At 52.3% G+C, this 17732-nt stretch overlaps 1 protein-coding gene across 2 annotated transcripts in view; it reads left to right on the top strand.

The window, feature by feature from the left end:
• The window catches only part of SGPP2 (sphingosine-1-phosphate phosphatase 2), a 105363-nt gene that overhangs the window by 73237 nt on the left and 14394 nt on the right, over positions 1-17732 (top strand). For both annotated transcript variants that reach the window (XM_055344973.1, XM_055344972.1), the window contains exons 3-4: positions 2065-2244; positions 5367-5456. In XM_055344973.1, coding sequence (XP_055200948.1) covers positions 2071-2244; positions 5367-5456 — 264 coding nt within the window. In that variant the 5' untranslated portion in view covers positions 2065-2070. The remainder of the gene's footprint in view (positions 1-2064; positions 2245-5366; positions 5457-17732) is intronic.

Genomic DNA, 17732 nt, shown 5'->3' on the forward strand with positions numbered 1-17732 from the left:
ACAGTGGTTCTTGGTTTTTTAACCCAGAGCAAAATGACAGTGGAGCAGAAAACATAAGCAGCACCTTGGGGGGGTGGGGGTGGGGGAGTGTGCTGGAGTAATGCTCAGATGTAAAGGAGTTGAAAGAAAGCACCAGAAGTGGAAAACCCCAAAGCACTCTTGGCTGACTAATGGAAGTTATTTTGGAATAGTCCTTCACGGTGGGTTTTGTGCCAAAGCAAGGTAACACCATCCATCATGAGCTGAATAAAGCCCTGGTAAAATCAATGGGTCATGGTAAGACGATGGGAAGGTTTATCATTAAAGCCCAGGCCCAAGGGACCTGGGCGAGAATACAGGGTCATGCAGGCCTTCTCAGGGCCTTCTGGGCCCATGAACGACCTGGGATTTGCGTGAAAACAGGGTTCTAACTCTAAGTCTGGGCGGGGGCCTCAGATTCTGCCTTTGAAACCAGCGTGTAGGTGGTGGGCACGCGGCCCGGCCTCAGACCACACTTCGAGTTGCCCACGCAGACTTGAGTAAATGGGCTGCTCTTCCCTCTTTATAAACTGATCCTGAAATCGTCCTGTCAAGCTCTCTGACAAGATGAGTCTGTGGTTAGCAGCCCTGTTCATCTCTGAGGGGCATGGAAGCCAAATTCTGATTCCATCTTGTGCTTTAAGAAAAAGAAAGGGGGGGGGCAGTTTCTTCATTCATGCCACCATGAAAAATCATTTGAGAAAACTGTCAGTTGAGTTGCCTTTATTTTAAGGTTGAAAATACTCGTGCCATGTATTCTACTGATGCTCCTGATTATGGAAAGAAACTGAATTACATCCAGTGTGTCACCTACATGCATCGGAAGAAACCATGGCGTTCAAAAATATTGTTTTAAGCAGAAGGTCTGTAAGAACAGTCACTTTTCTGGTTAAAACTTAAAAACAAGGGGATCCCTGGGTGGCGCAGCGGTTTGGCGCCTGCCTTTGGCCCAGGGCACGATCCTGGCGACCCGGGTTCGAATCCCACGTCGGGCTCCCGGTGCATGGAGCCTGCTTCTCCCTCTGCCTATGTCTCTGCCTCTCTCTCTCTCTCTCTCTCTCTCTCTCTCTCTCTGTGTGTGTGTGACTATAATAAATAAATAAAAATTAAAAAAAAAAAAACAAGGGCCGTCAGATTTGAGAACGATCCTGGGTTTTGAGGTATCGTCGTGGTGGCGTAAGCCACAGATTTTGAAGCAAAGCTACTGGGTTTCAAAAAAAAAAAAAAAAAGGGGGATCCCTGGGTGGCGCAGCGATTTGGCGCCTGCCTTTGGCCCAGGGCGCGATCCTGGAGACCCGGGATCAAATCCCACGTCGGGCTCCCGGTGCATGGAGCCTGCTTCTCCCTCTGCCTGTGTCTCTGGCGCTCTCTCTCTCTCTCTCTCTCTCTGTGTGTGACTATCATAAAAAAAAAAAAAAAAAAAAAGCTACTGGGTTTCGAATCTGGTGCTCCGCTCGCTAGGGACAGTGGTTACCCTCCTGGGAAATAGAGCTGCATTCTGTGGTGTTACTGGATTAAGTGAATTAGTATCTGTAAAGCTCCGAGGACAGTACCTGGCACACGTGCAAGCTGTAGAAACGCTTGTTGAGTATACCCCTAAAACTTAGATATGGGTCGGTGTGGCGGTGCCGTTGATGAAGAGCACGGCTCTTGGTTTCGGCTGATGTCGTGACCTTAGGGTCACGGGATGGAGCCCTACCTTGGCCTCCACAGTCAGCTCGGAGTCTGCTCGAGATTCTCTCCCTCCGTCCTGCCTGTCCCCCACTCCTGCACTCTCTCTCTCTTTCAAATAAATAAATCAATCTTAAAAAAGAAAAGAAAAGAAAAAAATGATAGGCGTTAATGTCACTCATGTCTTCGGGGCCCAGGAAGGCCTGTTTCTCTTCCTCCTGACTCAAGCAGCCTCCCACAGGACTTTCCCTGCAGGTAGGTGGACCACAGAGGGTGGGGAGTTCGGCCAACAGACCGGGAGCCCCGAAACAAATTCATGCAGATTAGGGGTTTTGCTGATTTGGTTGGACTCACAGTGGCCCTTTGGTTTTGCAGTTGGTGATGTATATTGGCCAGGTGGCCAAGGACATCCTCAAGTGGCCACGGCCCCTCTCCCCGCCCGTGGTGAAGCTGGAGAAGAGGGTGATCGCCGAGTACGGAATGCCGTCTACCCACGCCATGGCCGCCACCGTCATATCCTTCACCCTCCTCATCTCCACTAGGGACAGATACCAGGTGAGGCCGCCCGACCGCTCCTCCCCGCGCGCCTCATCCTTGCAGGAGGCATCAGGGAGACGTTTGGTTTCGGACACCTGGTGGCTCAGCACTTGAGCATCTGCCTTCAGCCCAGGGCGTGACCCCGGGGTCCTGGGATCGAGTCCTGCATGGGGCTCCCTGCATGGAGCCTGCTTCTCCCCCTGCCTGTCTCCGCCTCTCTCTGGGTGTCTCTCAGGAATAAACAAATAAAATCTTAAAAAAAAAAAAAAAGGAATTGTCCCTTTTGCGGGACTCTGAGGTTTATAAAATGAAAACTAGGCAGGATGGAAACAAATGGAGCCAGTGACACCCACAACCGTTTCTTGGCAAAGGAAGTGACATATGGGTCAGCATCCAAATCGGGCTGTGCCTCATGGGGAAAGAGACACCCCCGGTAACAACACCCCCACTGTCAGCACGACGTGGACTGTCCCGGGAGCCAGGGTGCGGGGTCTCCCCCACCCCCCAGCCCTGCCACCCTGAGCCGCCCGACGAGACAGCGCGTGATCAGTTCTCTCGGCCTCTGTTGGCAGCAGACGTGAGGCGCTTATGATCCTCGTAAACGATCCCCGGGGGCTGAGATGATCCCCCCAGATAAATCCTCCTGCTAGACTCCCCGGGGCCCGGGATGGGAGAGAGTCGTGCCCCATACTGGCTCCCAGGGGTGCCTCTGCTCCTGGTTGGGGTGCGGCCGCTAGAGATAAAGGCTGCGTGTCTTCTAGAGGACTCTCTAGGTGACAGCAGGTTGATAAATGTTGAAAAGAGAAGAATTTCGCTTAATTAGTATCTGCTTAGATGCCGGTTACCGTCAGACCTTTGAAAAATTAGGTTAGTACCGTGGTAGAGTTTTGTTTGGCCTCCCCGACAGGTTCTCTCCCAAGTCTGCATTTAATTGGAGATGTTTCACCTTTTACTCTCCAGAGAGTTTAGATTTCACGAGCCCCGGCAGTCTTGCAAGTGGATGACGATGCTGTTTCACCTCCTCCCTTCCCCCCTGGAAACACGGGGACAGTCTCCATTCCAGGTGGCGGGGAGCTCAGGGAGTCGGCCTGACGCTGTTGGGTCCTGGCTCTACCCCTGCCGCCTTCTGCTTGGTGACCTGGGTGGAAAGGGGCAGGTCCAAGGATGATGTCCCACTAGGTATAATCTTGTACCGCGACTTACCCACGTGTCACGCCAGCATCACAACCGTCTGAGAGCTCCAGGCCCCACTGAATTAATTTCACGCAGACCTCTGAGCTGCGACGTAGGCAGGGCCTCTGCCCCAGGGGGACACAGGGGCCCTGGGCGGCCCCCAGCGGGCTGCCCTCCCTCCGCCTCCCTCCGCATCCAGAGAGACCTCGTGCAGCAGAAAGGCCCACGTCGCCGTGACTGCGAGGACACAGCGCCAAACACCGTTGACAGATTCGTGTCAAGGCTGCCTGGTGCTTTGCAAAACATTCTCTTCACCTCAGATGATGCAGCAGTTTCGGTCCGAGTCGTTATGAACGTTTTTCCTGTTCAATTTTTAATGATAAATATATTTAGCTCTTGGGGTTGCTTGCTGTAAATAGTTCTAAAGATGATTTATTTCTGTAACTACGTGTTCAGGCCAGTGCCCAAACTCTAATTTCTGAATGCATTAACTCATTCATTTTTGACACTTTTTCTTAAATTAAAACCTGAGACTCTGGTTAGTGATCAATGTCAAGAAAAGACATAGGATCGTGTGTGATTGTGATCACATCTTGCACCAGAAAGAAAGTGCTGGGGACACCTGGGTGGCTCCGTGGTGGAGCATCTGCCTTGGGCTCAGGGCATGACCCCGGGGTCGTGGGATCGAGTCCTGAATTGGGCTCCCCGCAGGGAGCCTGCTTCTCCCTCTGCCTGTGTCTGCCTCTCTCTGTGTCTCTCGTGGATAAATACATAAAATCTTTTAAAATTAAAAAAAAAAGACAAGAACAAACGTGCTGGATGTGGACTCAGAAGATGCAGCTTCTGGTTCTCTTACCCTTTTACCGGCTCTGTGACCTTGGGCGGGTGGGTTTGCCTCTCCGAGGCCGGCCCCCGCGGTGAGGATCGAACCAGATGATTGAGGGGAAAGCACCTTTGTGCCTGATAAAGTCCGATAGTGATGAAAGTGATTGTCGAGGTTCAGAGTTCCGCAGTTGTGGGATGGAGCTGATGATAGGCCCCACGGTATAGGGCCGCGTGGGTGCAGCGGGAGGGCGGGTGTCCGGTGCCACCCAGAGTACAGGCAGCTGTGCGTCCTCTGTTGTCTTCTCGCCACGGAACAGCACGGCGCTAGCGTTTGAGGCCTGTGGGGTAGACCCCTCGGTGTGCGTTTCCACGCAGGGCGTCCCTGTGTTCCTTACGTGACTCCATGGTAGCCAGATTCCTCTGCTGCTGCTGTGACCCACCGGCGGGTGCGGAGATTTAGCAAAGTCTGGATTGTCGCCTGCCCGTCTGCGGGTGAGGGCGCCCATTCCTAGTGTGGGCCGCGGCCCCTGGGCTTCCGTGGGGAGTCGGTTGGAGGGACTTGGTTGCACTTGCGGATGCCAGTCCTGTCCATCCACCCTGCCCCTTGCCACTTGCCCAACACTGTGTACTTCCTACGTGTTACTCTAAGAATAGGTCGAGATAAAAAAAAAATATTTACTAAATCACTAAATTATTTACTAAAACTGTCAGCACCATGTGTGTGGTCATGAGGCTTAAAGCCAAGCTCTGACCCTGTCTGATATGGATGTTAATATGACGTGAGACTTCCTCCCAGGACTGTGGTCCTGGGTATCTCCCTTCCCTTTGCTCTTTTTCCCACTTTCCAAGTGGTTTTATTATTATTTTTTAATTTTTTATTTATTTATTCATGAGAGACACAGAGAGAGGCAGAAACCCAGGCAGAGGGGGAAGCAGGCTGCCCATGGGGACCTGATGCGGGACTGGATCCCAGGACCCCGAGATCGCGCCCTGAGCCGGAGCCGACGCTCCACCACTGAGCCCTCCGGCACCCCCCCACGGAGTTTCAGACCAGAGACTGCAGGTGCAGGAAGCTGAGGTCGAGGCTCACAGGTGGGGGTGTGAGCAGGAGCTAATGGCCTTGTTTTCTCTCCTCCCCCCAGTATCCCTTCGTCTTGGGGCTGCTGATGGCTGTGCTGTTTTCCACCTTGGTGTGTCTCAGCAGACTTTACACCGGGATGCACACGGTCCTGGTAAGTCCTTGTGCTCAGGTCTTCGGGTGACCGTCCCCGCAACACGGTGGCCGGCGGGTCGGTGTGTTCCCCACCCTACAGGCCTCTCGCACTGTTTGCATGTGTGATTATATTTCCTGCCAGGCCAGTGAGGTAAGTAACTATTACTTGCGGCCCCTGCGTGATGACAATGGGTCATTAAGGTAGGATGGAGGAGGCTGCGCTGGGCCAGACCCTCGCGACCCGGAGGCCTGGCTGGCGTGGCACCAGGGACTTGGCCCCTTGTTTTCGGGTTGCTGTACGGATGGTGGTGGGTCTCCACCCTCAGCCGGCTCAGGGGAGCGGGCGTGTGCTGGGCTCCCTGCTTGGCCCTTGCAGAGGCGGCCTGCATGTCCAAGGATCTCGGCTGCACCCCCAGGGAAAGGGCCCCGCTCCTCCGTGGGAAGAGCCCAGAGTCACGGGCTGGCTTCCCTCAAGCTGCCCGAGCCGAGGCAGTGGTGGACGCAGACATGCCTGCATGTAAGGGTCTGGCCTCCCTTTCACGGTCTCCAGGGTCTGGGGCGCTGCCGGCAGCCTGTTAACACGGCCCAGAGCTCTGTTCCGGGGTTCCAAGCCCCAGTGCTGGCCCCGGTCCCCCTCGGGGCGCTACTGATGGTCGTGACTGGCACTAGGAGGGTGTCACTAAAAACCCATGGGTGTCAGTCTCCAGGTGAAGCTCAAAAGACCCCCGAGGGAAGGGCCACCGTCTAGTTTCTCTCCTGGGCCTGGTGCTTGGCGGTCACAAGAAGGGTGGCGGGGAGGGGTGGTGAGAGGGCCTGTGCACAGGAGCAGGGGACACCGGGCAAGCCAGGTGGGGGGCGTCAGAGGGAGGTCCACGGGCGCAACCTGGGCCCCGCAGAAGCTTCGCGGCTGTTTTGGCGTCTCTTTTATCTGGAGCTACTTTTTAATTTCCACAGGCTTGAATAATGATAATTTTAAAAATGATGGTGAGAATTCCGGTCAAAATGCAAAGCAAGCAGCGCGAGGCTGCGGTGGGGAGGGGGGAGGCGAGCAGAGAGCTCGGGGAGCCACCTCAGCCACCTGCAGACACACAGCTCGGCTCGTCCTGTTTTCAAAGTGGGGCGTTTGGCCGGGTCGGAGGTGCTTGTGGGAAGATGACTGAAGCCTCCTCCCTCGGCTGCGGGTGCAGGTGCAGGTGCAGGTGCTCCTATCGGAGCATCTGGCCCAGAAGGAGCCGGAGCTAGGCCGTAGGGACCGCCACCCCCCACCCACTCCCACCCCAGGCTTCTTTCACGCACAGTTTTATTTTATAAAGATCTCGGGCCCTGACTCGGCCCAGTGGCGCCAGAGGCAGGGCCTGGGGTTCAGGGGCCCATGGTTTCCAGCAGCAGAAGGGGGCACTTGGTTTTAATAGAAGGATCCAGTCAATGGATTGGAGTCTGCTTCCTCCAACCCCAGCTCAGCGCCTGGTGGGAGCCCCGGGGGCCCCCCCCCCCCCACCCCCTCCCCCCAGCCCCCCCCCCCGCCCCTGGCTCTCCACCCTCACAGCCCCCAACCCCCGCCCCCGGCTGGCTGCCCGCCCTCGCGGCCCTCTCGGCCCAGGGAAAGCTGCTTGAAAATCGTCCCCGGGCGCCTGCCCCCACGTCCACACCAGCGATTATTCGCCGCAGCTGAGGAGCGACAACACGCGCGCGGCGCTCAGGCCCCGGGTGCTGAGGCTCCTCCCCACACCGGGCTGCGCAGCGGGGCCGCAGCGGGGCTGGGAGCCGCTGCTCAGGGGCGCAGGGGCTCAGGGGTGCAGGGGCGCAGGGGCGCAAGGACGCAGGGGCGCAGGGGTGCAGGGGCTCGGGTGCAGGGGCTCAGGGGTGCAAGGATGCTGGGGCTCAGGGGCGCAAGGATGCAGGGGCTCAGGGGTGCAGGGGCACAGGGGCTCGAGCGCAGGGGCGCAGAGGCGCAGGGGCTGAGCGCAGGGGCGCAGGCCACTGCCCAGGCGGCGCCCGAACCCCCGGAGGGGCCCGACCCGGCAGCCGCACCCTCAGGGCTCGCGCCGTCCGTCCGTCCGGGGCTGCGGGCCGCAAGGCCAGGGGAGCAGGGATGCGCCAGCTCAGCCCTGAAGGCCTCCTGTCAGAGGCAGGGGTTGCCCTGTGACCTCAGGGCCCTGGGGACGGGCCGCCGGCGCTGCACCTGCGGGGTGTCCCCGTCCTGCCGAACCAGCTGGGCCGCTCTGGGGAGGGGGGGTCCCCGAGCTGGTGCAGCAGGAAGGTCGCCCCCCGCGCCTCCTCCCCGGCCTCCCGCAGCCAGGTAGTCCCCAAGCGCAGGAACCCGAGTCTTAAAGGTGCCCGAGGGCTGCTCTGGCACCACGGCCAGGATGTGCTTAGCTGTCTCCTGCACGGGGAGGGGTCTCCAGCTCCTGCCGGTGTGAAGGGGGACACAGGTGGCCCCACTGTGAGCCGCAGCCCTCGGGGACGCCAGGGGGGCCGGCCTTTGAGGGAAGTCAGTAGTGCTCATGGAAAACATGGAAATCAAACACCGCAGCTCTGGTGGGCCTCGAGTTGCTGAAGCCCCCCCACCCCCGCCTGGGGCCGCGGCCTCTAGCTTCTGTTCAGGATAAAAAGTCCGTTATTACTCGAGCTGATTTTTGTGGAAGTCTTACGTTTCCCATAGTGAAAACTATCCTGACCGATGATTCATAGAAACCATTTTCATGTGTGTATGATTTCATGTTCTCTTGAAACCAATTGCAGCTGAAGGGGGGGCGCGGGGAGACAGGGTCGAATGTCTTAGAAGGACTGGGGCCGCTCACCGGCTCCATGCGGATGCGGTTGAGTAGTTAAGCCTCTGGAAGAGCCAGAACCAGGGTGTCTCTGAGAGTGCGCCCTGTCCCCTCTGGGGTACCACCATTCGAAGAACCCCACAACCTCTCAGAATCTTCATTTCCAGAGGTGAATCCTTGATGGCCATTGGACCAGTGAGGCTCAACAAGCGGAACAGGTCTCAGAGCACGCACAAGCCCGCAGAAGCCACCCCCGTGGGCTGCAAGGGCCGTGCCCCAAGAACTGGGACTAGAAGGACAACCCAGTGAGGTCACCACTACTGAGAACTCCCAAACCTATGAGGTTCTCATCTGCACGAGTCAGGGCTCCTTGAGTAAAAATGATAGACGCCAACTCAAACTCATTTAAGGTTCGAGGAAAAAGTATTGGTTTTTACATCCGAGCCATAGAAAGGGCAGAGGTGCAGGTCGCCATTGGGAGAATGGGACCTGAGGTCCAGATGTTTGTTGGAAGTCTCCCGGCTTCTTCCTAAGCTTCTCCCTCCATCTCTTCACATGGTGGGTCCATGTTCTTGGGCTGCCTTCTCTCTGAGACTAGAGCCTGGGAGCTCTGGGCTTAAATTCTTTGTTTTGTTCCTGAAAGGATTGTAGTAAGGAGAATTCCAGGCAAGTGTCTAATGGCCTGGCCTGGACAATGAGCTCATTGCTGCATCGCACGCTGCCGAAGGGTGCTGAGCACGGCAGGTTGGTCCAGTGAGTCAGGAGCCAGCCTCTGTGAGCCGGGGCTGTGATGGGCAGTGGTGGTTAGGGTTGGGGTTACGGTTGGCCTGTGGGAGGGGCAGTTCTCCAAAATGAAATGGATCTGCTGTCAGAAGAAGAGGGCAGACCAAGCCCCAGTGGTATCCTTTCTACATTGACATTATTGCATTTTCCTGCTCTTTCAAGGACTCAAAAACCGGGTATTATACTCGTTTATGTGGGGAGGGGAGGATTAGAGCAAATCAAGATGGTTTCATACTGGTTTTGGTGCCTGAAATTAATCAGCTTGTACAGAATTTATTTTTAAGTCTTTTGACTGATAAGGTAACCGTCCCTAATATGCGAACAGCAAAATTAGCCCGAGTTGTTGTTGTTAGATTAATGAATGGTCGTTCCATTATTTTGAACTTGAATTAGCTGAAATGCTGTTCTATTTTATTGTCGTTCAGTTGTTTGATCTGTGGATAATTATATAGATACTGGGTTTTATTTGCTTACTCATTTATTTTGTTCCCCTAAGTATTTGCTTTAGTTTTGGTTGCAGTTGGAGAACGTTGAAAAGGCTTCTCAAATATTAAATTATCTGCATCCCATACAAAACTGTGTTCTGGCTTTGGACTAGAGCAATGTCATTGTGTTTTTTTCCAAGTTCTTTGAAACTACTTAAAAAAAAAAACTTACTTCAAACTGCCCTTCTTAATATGGAAAAGAAAGCTAATTGTAATATAAATTAAGGCCAGCCAAGTCTTACTTTCTGTTGTAGGATAAGTTAGTTACTGAGATAAAAAGGGAATTTGGTTGTGTTTGTGAGCGCCACGTTATTATGCACATTGTTCTTTCTTTACCTTAGAGAGACATATTTTTATCCTTTTATTAAAATAGAGGAGGGGCGCCGGGGTGGCTCAGTGATGGAGCATCTGCCTCCGGCTCAGGGCGTGATCCTGGAGTCCCCGGATCGAGCCCCACGTCGGGCTCCCTGCATGGAGCCTGCTTCTCCCTCTGCCTGTGTCTCTGCCTCTCATTCTCTCTCTCTCTGCGTCTCTCATGAATAAATAAATAAAATCTTTTAAAATTTTTAAAAAATAAAATAAAAAATAAAATAAAATCTTTTTAAAAATAAAATAAATAAATAAAATAGAGAGGGACACCTGGGTGGCTCAGTCAGTTGAGCACCTGCCTTCAGCTGAGGTCATGATCCCAGGGTCGGTGATCCAGCCCCACATCCGGTTCTCTGCCCAGTGGGGAGCCTGCGTTTCCCTCTCCCTCTGCCTGCTTAAGTGCATTCGCTCTCTCTCTCTCTCTCTGTCAAATAAATAAATAAAATCTTTAAAAAAATAAAATAGAGAATTATTTCTGGTTTCCAAGGTAATAAAGGCTCACAGTAGGACATTCATCCTCTGTGTTTTTTTTTTTTTTTATTTATGATAGTCACAGAGAGAGAGAGAGGCAGAGACACAGGCAGAGGGAGAAGCAGGCTCCATGCACCGGGAGCCCGATGTGGGATTCGATCCCGAGTCTCCAGGATCGCGCCCTGAGCCAAAGGCAGGCGCCAAACCGCTGCGCCACCCAGGGATCCCTATCCTCTGTGGTTTTTAAAGTTGTCGTGTCATATGCGGGTTTTGGTTTTTTTCTAGATGAACTAAATCATTATTAGGGGCCAAGGGGGTGGCGGGCGGCCGAGGAGGGCTCAGGGCACCTCTGCCGTGGCCGACCCCGTTGGGGCACCTCCCGCCGGCCGCCCGGACCGTGTCTGCTGACAGCGCAGGTGACAGGCTCATGTTCCCTGTGCTCCCTGACACCAGCCTATGAGCCGTGGCTCTGCGGGTCCTCCCAGGGGGAGCGGGCCGGAGGGCCCACCCTGGCCTGGGCCCCGGCCTGTCGGAGGTGGCTCCGGGGCAGGAGCCCACACGACGGGCTGCGCTGGCCTGTCGCCGCCCTGGGGCGAGGCTACCTGGGTGCTGGGCCGCGGCAGGGGCTCCGGCCGGGCGGACAGGCCGGGTGGCCATGGGGAAGCGGGCCTTGACCAGCGACAGTCTCCCAAGAATGTCCTCCTACCCCGACTGCTGAAAAGGCAGCTTGGATAAAGGCCGCAAGTCTCGACTGTGTGGAGGACGCATTCACTTTTGCCAAATAAGTAAAAACAACCACATCCAGGGATAGAGCACGGCTTTGAGTTATCGCTTCCAGGCTACACTTGTGTCCTAGGTGAGTTCCAGTTACTGGAAATATAGGAGCCAGAGATGGGACCAAACCTTCCGTAGCAGCCCATTCTCCGCAGGTGTCTTTTATTGGACATTTGCCTTATGGATTATATAGTGTGGATTATATAGTGTGTTAGAGTTTCATTAAAGGGCAGGGTTTTTCTCTAAGTTTATAATCATAGGCCTCTCCTATTTTTTTTTAAAGATTTTATTTATTTATTCATAGAGACACACACACACACACACAGAGGCAGAAACACAGGCAGAGGGAGAAGCAGGCTCCATGCAGGGAGCCGGATGTGGGACTCGATCCCGGGTCTCCAGGATCACGCCCTAGGCCGCAGGCGGTGCTAAACCGCTGCGCCACCGGGGCTGCCCCATAGGCCTCTCTTAAAAGAAAATGCTCCGTCTTCAAAATCTATACAATCACCGAATCAGAACTTCCTATTTATTTGCATGATTTTTTGAAAGATTTCATTTAGTATTTATTTGAGAAAGAGACGGATAGAAAAATAGAGAGCACAAGCAGGCAGAGAAGAGGAAAAAGCAGACTCCCCCCAAACCAAGCAGGGAGCCTGACGTTAGCTCAATCCCGGGCTCCCGAGATCGTGATCTGAGTTGAAGGTAGATGCTTAGCTGACCAAGCCACCCAGGCGCCTCTATTTACATGATTTTTTTAAAAGATTTTATTTATTTATTAGAGACAGAGACAGAGAGAGAGAGAGACGGAGAGAGAAGCAGAGACACAGGCAGAGGGAGAAGCAGGCTCCATGCAGGGAGCCCGACGTGGGACTCGATCCCGGGACTCCAGGATCACGCCCTGGGCTGCAGGCAGCGCTAAACCGCTGAGCCACCGAGGCTGCCCTATTTACATGATTTTTAAAAAGAGACTCTTTTGCCCCTTGGGAAAAAATAATATATACACACACACAGATTTCTCCCATAATGCCCACTGCCACTGTGACATTCCAGACAATACTGAGAAGGAGAATGCACTTCATTCTCACTGCAGTTTTGTACATTATTACTGGTTTGTCCTGCCACTGGGACAAAGGGAACAAGAAGTGGCATGATTTGCTGTAATCCTCAGGTAACCACTGAACCCTGAGGATGGAGCCTCTTTCATTTAAGAGTTTGTTTGTTTGAGCGAGCACAAGAACAAGAACATGGGGAGGAGGAAGAGGGAGAAGCAGACTCCTTGCTGAGCAGGGACCTGATGCAAGGCTTGATCCCAGGACCCCCTGGGGGATCATGACCTGAGCCAAAGGCCGATGCTTAACGGACTGAGCCCCCCAGGTGCCCCTGGAGCCTATTTCTAAATCAAATTCAATAATGAAAAAAATTCAGTTTGTTTCAGCAAACTATTCACCTTCAGAAGATGGATGTACTGCTTAGAAAAGAATCCTACACATTTAGTATCAGTAGTTCAGAGCTGTAGAGGCAGAAGCCAATCCCTCGTGCTCAAGGTGAGGCAACTTGGTCTCAGCCAGAAAGCCTCTTATACCCATCACGTGGTCTCGAAATTGGAAAAAATAGAAAACATTAATGAATATTTATGTAGGCTTAAGATAGAAAAAGGCACGATGTTGAATGTAATAATCCACAAAGACAAGTTAGAAGAGCTGACTATGTACTTGAACTTCTATATGTAAAAAAAAATCAAAAGTCATTATTAAAAACATGAACATAATAAATGAGAGACAAACAATTATTACAAGGAATCAATAAGCAAAAGACCAGCGAACCAATAGCAAGAACAGGCAATTCCCAAAAGACAAAAATAAAAATGTCCAGTAAGGATAAGGAATCGATCCCACCTATATTTATTTATAGGGATGTAATAGTCATGAAGGGGGTGCCTGGGGGCACTCAGTGGGTTCAGCGTCTGCCTTTAGCTCAGGTCGTGATCCCAGGGTCCTGGGTCCGAGCCCCACACCCGGCTCCCTGCTCAGTGGTGAGCCTGCTTCTCCCTCTGCCTCTGTCCCTCCCCTCTGCTCAGGCTCACCCTCTCAATGAATGAATAGAATCTTTAAAAGAAAAAAAAAAGGATGAAAGACAGGTAAAAGTGAGGTGTCATTTAAAAATTTTTGCCTGTGAGATTGGCAAAAAAATAAAATCCATCAATGAGAATAAGGAGTTGAGTCATGGGATAATCTCATAACAGCACCTTTCGATGTGATATGTATCAGAAGCAGTAAAATGTGTGATGCAGGACTTTTCCAAATACTTATCCCAAAGAATAATTGCACATATCGGTTGTAGTGTCCTTTAAAAATAGTGCAGCAGGAAAAAGAATATAAATGTGCCACAATAAGGCACCGCCCAATTAAACTACCCACGGAGGGCAGCCCGGGGGGCTCTGCCACTTAGCGTCTGCCTTTGGCTCAGGGTGTGATCCCGGGGTCCTAGGATCGAGTCCTGCATCCGGCACCCTGCAGGGAGCCTGCTTCTCCCTCTGCCTGTGTCTCTGCCTCTCTCTGTGTCTCTCATGAATAAATAAATAAAATATTTAAAAGAAAATAAACTAGGAATCGCGACCTGGAACAACATTCAATTATTGATTATGTTAAATTTGTTTTTTGATAAATACTGCATTTATCGAAAATAGTATTCATTGCTAAAGCAGTTGTCCCCAGTCTCCCCGGCCGGACACCCCGCAGTCCCCCACCCCCCCCCGCGAGGCCCGTTTGCCCCCTGGGGGGAAGTAGACCAGCAGGAGGAAGCCAGGCACTGCGGCCGGCCGGATCCCGGGTGACTGATTCCTGTGACATCTGGAAAGGGCAGAACTCTGGTGGGGACAGAAGAGGAGCAGCTGCTGGGAGCTGGGGTGTGGGAGGGCGCTGCCAGGTGGCCGGGGACCCGGTGTGCGCCACCCCCCCCCCCCCGGCTGTGAGCTGTCCGAGGTGAACCTCAGGAGCTGCCAACCTGAAACTGGAATCATAGCCCTAAATGGGGGAGAGGGAGAGAACGAGCACTCGCAGATGAATAAAAGCTCAAGAGACTCCGATTTTTTTTTTAATTATATTTATTGGGATCCCTGGGTGGCTCAGTGGTTTAGTGCCTGCCTTTGGCCCAGGGCATGATCCTGGAGACCCGGGATCAAATCCTGCATCAGGCTCCCTGCATGGAGCCTGCTTCTCCCTCTGCCTGTGTCTCTGCCTCTCTCTCTCTCTCTCTCTCTCTCTATCATGAATAAATAAATAAAATCTTTTAAAAAAAAGATTATATTTATTTATTTGAGAGACAGCACAACAGGGAGAGACGCAGAGGGAGGAGCAGATCCCCACCCCCACCCCCCGACATGGGGCTCGACCCCAGGACCTGAGCCAAAGGTGGATGCTCAACCGACTGAGCCACCCAGGGGCCCCCAGACTCCAATTTTTTTTTAAAGTTCTATAACACAGAGATCTGCTCAAATATATCAAGTGGAAAAAAAAGCAGGGTACTCCTCTCTGTTGCATTTTGCACAAAGTTCCCTGGAACCGTTGTCCCGGGAGATTCTCTGGTCTGAATAAAGATCCCGAGCGGGTTTGCACTAGGCCTCCGGCCCTCCTCAGCCCGACACACAAGAGCATGTCCAGGTTCTTACAACATTTGAAGTCAAGGAAACCAGTGCAGCGCTGCTCACCCGAGCCTCTACCCCGTTTTACACAGTGAGGGAATCTCTAAGGGCCTGTTGTAAACTACAGACTAAATCTCTCTCTGGCCATCATCAGGGATGATTCCCTGATGGAAATTGCTGGTCCCAGATTGACTTATTTTTGCTGCTTTGTGTGTTTCTGGTCCTGACATCTGTGGATGGGCTAACTAAACAGTAGAATTGTATTAAAAAACAAAAAACCTAAGACTCTGCACTGGAGTGCAAAAAGAGTCACCTCTAGGTATTTTAGCAAAGTGAATTTAAACACGGGGAATGTGGTGCTCACAAAATGTTGGAAGGGCTTGATGGGCAGAGAGAGCCCGTTGCTGCCGCCGCTGCCCACCCTCCTCATCGCCACCTCTCACACTCACCAACCAAATTAACAGATGCTAGGCTGAGCCCAGCCTCCGTAACGGCCACAGATGCTTCCAGAAAACTGGGCGCTGGTGACTAGAGGCTGGAATCCTCAGACCTGCTGCTGCAATTCACGTGGCTGAGACTTTCCCGGGTCACAGAAGCAGCAGGTGGATGGTGGCTTCCCACGGGGCACCTGTGTGGGGGACCCGACTTCCCGAGGAGCTGAGGGGACGAGGTCTTTAACTTCTCCACGTCTCCAGTTCCGTGGGATGGGGGGAACGGGTGGTAGCTGACAAGTTCCATCAGGCTTTGGGATCCTTTTTCCCTTTTTCATCTCATTTTTTTTCTTTTTCTTTTTTTTAATTTTATTTATTTATGCATGACAGACACACAGGGAGAGGCAGAGACACAGGCAGAGGGAGAAGCAGGCTCCCTGCAGGGAGCCTGATGCGGGACTCGATCCCAGGACCCGGGGTCACACCCTGAGCCGAAGGCAGATGCTCAACTCCTGAGCCCCTCAAGGGTCCCACGTCTCATTTCTTCTTCTATGAAGAAATGAGACTATGAAAAGCCCTGCTTGTGGTTGTTTCCAAGAAGTGGGCCTCCCGGGGGAAACTCTGTTTTGCCGACAGGAAAGACAAGAATGCGAATTTCCCCACCTTTCTTTCTTTTAACTCACCTACAAATATTTCTATTTGGGTAGAGTTGGGGACCTTCACTGCAAGTCTCTTAGGTCCCCGCATATCTGAATGTGTACAGGTCACCTTCCCAGCAGGAAGCGCAAGCTGTGATGGGCCTGTGGTTGGTGATACTCATCCTGTAGGCTGCGAGGCTCGTGAGGCTAGGACTCTCCTGTCCCTGGCCTCCCGACTCCCCGAGTCCCCCCACAGCGCCCGACAGTAAGCGCGCAGTAAGTAGCCAGTGCATTGCATGGATATCGTCTGTAATCTGTTCCTGAATCGATGTTTTCTCTCTCATCTCTTTGTGCTTTACTAAGTCGGATTTGACAAGATTCATCCGTTAGCTGGAATATTGCATTTGCTGTCGGACACCAGGCCGACTCCTATCACCTGATATTTGTCCAACATTATTTCCTTTTGCCTGTAAGAGGAAACTCGCGGAAAATTTAGTAGACATGTCACTGCAGCAGTAAATAGCGTGCAGGCACAGGTACTCATTTCGAGCTTCTTGAACTCTCGGGAGTCGAATGTGGCAGACGGGACCGTGGAGCAAGTGGCAGCAGCATGAGCTTTGCGGCTCCTTGAGAGCCCAGTTCCTAGGAGAGAAGGGAGGGTGTCTGAAGACATGCTGCCCAGTGCCTCACATGCTCCGTTTAATAAATAAGATGATGGTGTAGCCGGGCTGAGGAAGAAGGTTCTGTAGTTCCTGATGGACTTGAGAATTTCATGGAGATCCTAGTGCCTGGTTCTTGGATGTAATGGCACCTAGAGGATGAGGAGAGAGAAGTAGGCACCCAGGTCATGGTACCTGTAGTAACTACCACCCAGGTCATGGTACCTGTAGCATTACCAGTACCTTAGAAGTGCCCCCCCATGCCCTCTGCACTGCACCCCCTCAAGATACCTGCTTCCCAGATCTCTGACCCCATTTCCTAGCGGAACTCCTCATAAATGGAGTTCTATACCAGCCATTCTTCTGCATTGGGCTTCTTTCATGACTGTTTTGTTCATGATCGTCACCCATTTTGTTGCTTGTAGCTTAGTTCACTAATGTTTATTGTTGGGTAGTAGCAGAACCTACGACTACATCACACGTTATCCCTTCCACCACTGGTGGATCCCCTGGATTGCTTCCGGTTGGAGGCTACGGTAAACGATGCTACTCTGAGCTTCCTTTTACATGGCTTTTAAAGCAAATATACACTTGACTATTGAGTGTGAATGTAGGAGTAAAAATGCCAGGTCATAAGGTAAGCTCGGCCTTGGGATACGCGGTTGTATCCTCTGAAGATCACTTAGGCCAATTCCTGCTCCCACCGGTGGTGTCTGAGATCTTCAGTTCTCCGCCTCTCTGCCCCCCACCCCCCACCATGTCAGCCATTTGAATTGTAGTTGTGCCAGTGGGTTTGTAATAGTAGTTCATTGTGCTTTTATTTTGATTTCCCTGATGAATAATGACAGCCACTTTTCACACATTTATTGGCCATTTATGTATCTTCTTTTGCGGGGTGCCTATTTGTCTTCTGACCTTTTCTTTTTTCCTGGGTTGCTCATCTCTATTGGTGAGTCGCCAGTCAGGTCTACATACGGTGTTGCAAATTGCTTTTCCCATCCGTGGCTTCCTGTTTGCTCTACTGGTGGTGTCTTTAGGTAAAGAGAAGTTCTTGATTTGAACATCAACCTTAAGATACTTTTGCCTACGCCACAGTCATGAAGATATTCTCTTATGTTTGAAAAGATTTATTGATTTGCTTTTGTTATTTAGATCCATGGTCTACTTGGAATTGATTTTTGATTCATCTTTGCTTTATAGGAATACCCAATATGCTCAGTGCCATTCATAAGGATTGTCCTTTTTCCATTTAGTGAAGCATCAATTTTGTCGTA

The sequence above is a fragment of the Nyctereutes procyonoides genome, unplaced genomic scaffold (assembly GCF_905146905.1).
Source record: "Nyctereutes procyonoides isolate TBG_1078 unplaced genomic scaffold, NYPRO_anot_genome, whole genome shotgun sequence".
In the NCBI taxonomy this organism is placed as follows: domain Eukaryota; kingdom Metazoa; phylum Chordata; class Mammalia; order Carnivora; family Canidae; genus Nyctereutes; species Nyctereutes procyonoides.